The sequence below is a fragment of the Penaeus monodon genome, chromosome 28 (genome assembly GCF_015228065.2).
Source record: "Penaeus monodon isolate SGIC_2016 chromosome 28, NSTDA_Pmon_1, whole genome shotgun sequence".
NCBI lineage: Eukaryota > Metazoa > Arthropoda > Malacostraca > Decapoda > Penaeidae > Penaeus > Penaeus monodon.
In genome coordinates, this window is record NC_051413.1 from 31,486,269 (window position 1) to 31,486,779 (window position 511).

Genomic DNA, 511 nt, shown 5'->3' on the forward strand with positions numbered 1-511 from the left:
AACGTATATATGGGCCAATGAATTCACAGGTGGCCACAATCCTTGTCCTGGTGGCCACGCGGAAGTGGCCCGTCGACGACTGCCTCCTCGCCGCCATCTCCGAGGCCATGTGCTTCCCCGAAGACCTGGTGCTGCTGGCCATCTCCGGACCCGACCTGGCCTGGATGATGGCCCTCGTACTCGCCCTCTCGCTGATGCACAACTTCGCGGAGATCGGGGTCACCGCGGCGGCGTCGAAGGTGAGGGGAAAAGGGGGGGGGTGAGGGGATGGGGGAGGGGGGGAGGAGATGGGGGAGGGGAGGGGATGGGGGAGGGGGAGGGGATGGGTTGAGGGGGAGGGCCGAGGACACGTTCCCTTCGGCGCAGTACCTCGTCGCCGCCGCCTTCGCCTGCCTAAGCTTCTGGCAGCGAGTCTGTAGCGCGGAGGCCGGTATGGATGAGAGAGAGTGAACGCCGGTTTGTGAGACGGTGAGTGACGACGAGTGGGATAAAAATAGCGGTCGAGTTGATG

The 511-nt window shown here is 64.4% G+C and overlaps 1 protein-coding gene across 1 annotated transcript in view; it reads left to right on the top strand.

Annotated features, from left to right (window-relative positions):
- The window catches only part of LOC119591170, a gene marked incomplete at its 5' end in the record, with an annotated part of 5,335 nt that overhangs the window by 625 nt on the left and 4,199 nt on the right, over positions 1–511 (top strand). Inside the window, 1 exon segment of the mRNA XM_037939878.1 lies at positions 30–239. Within this exon segment, the coding sequence (XP_037795806.1) occupies positions 30–239 (210 nt within the window).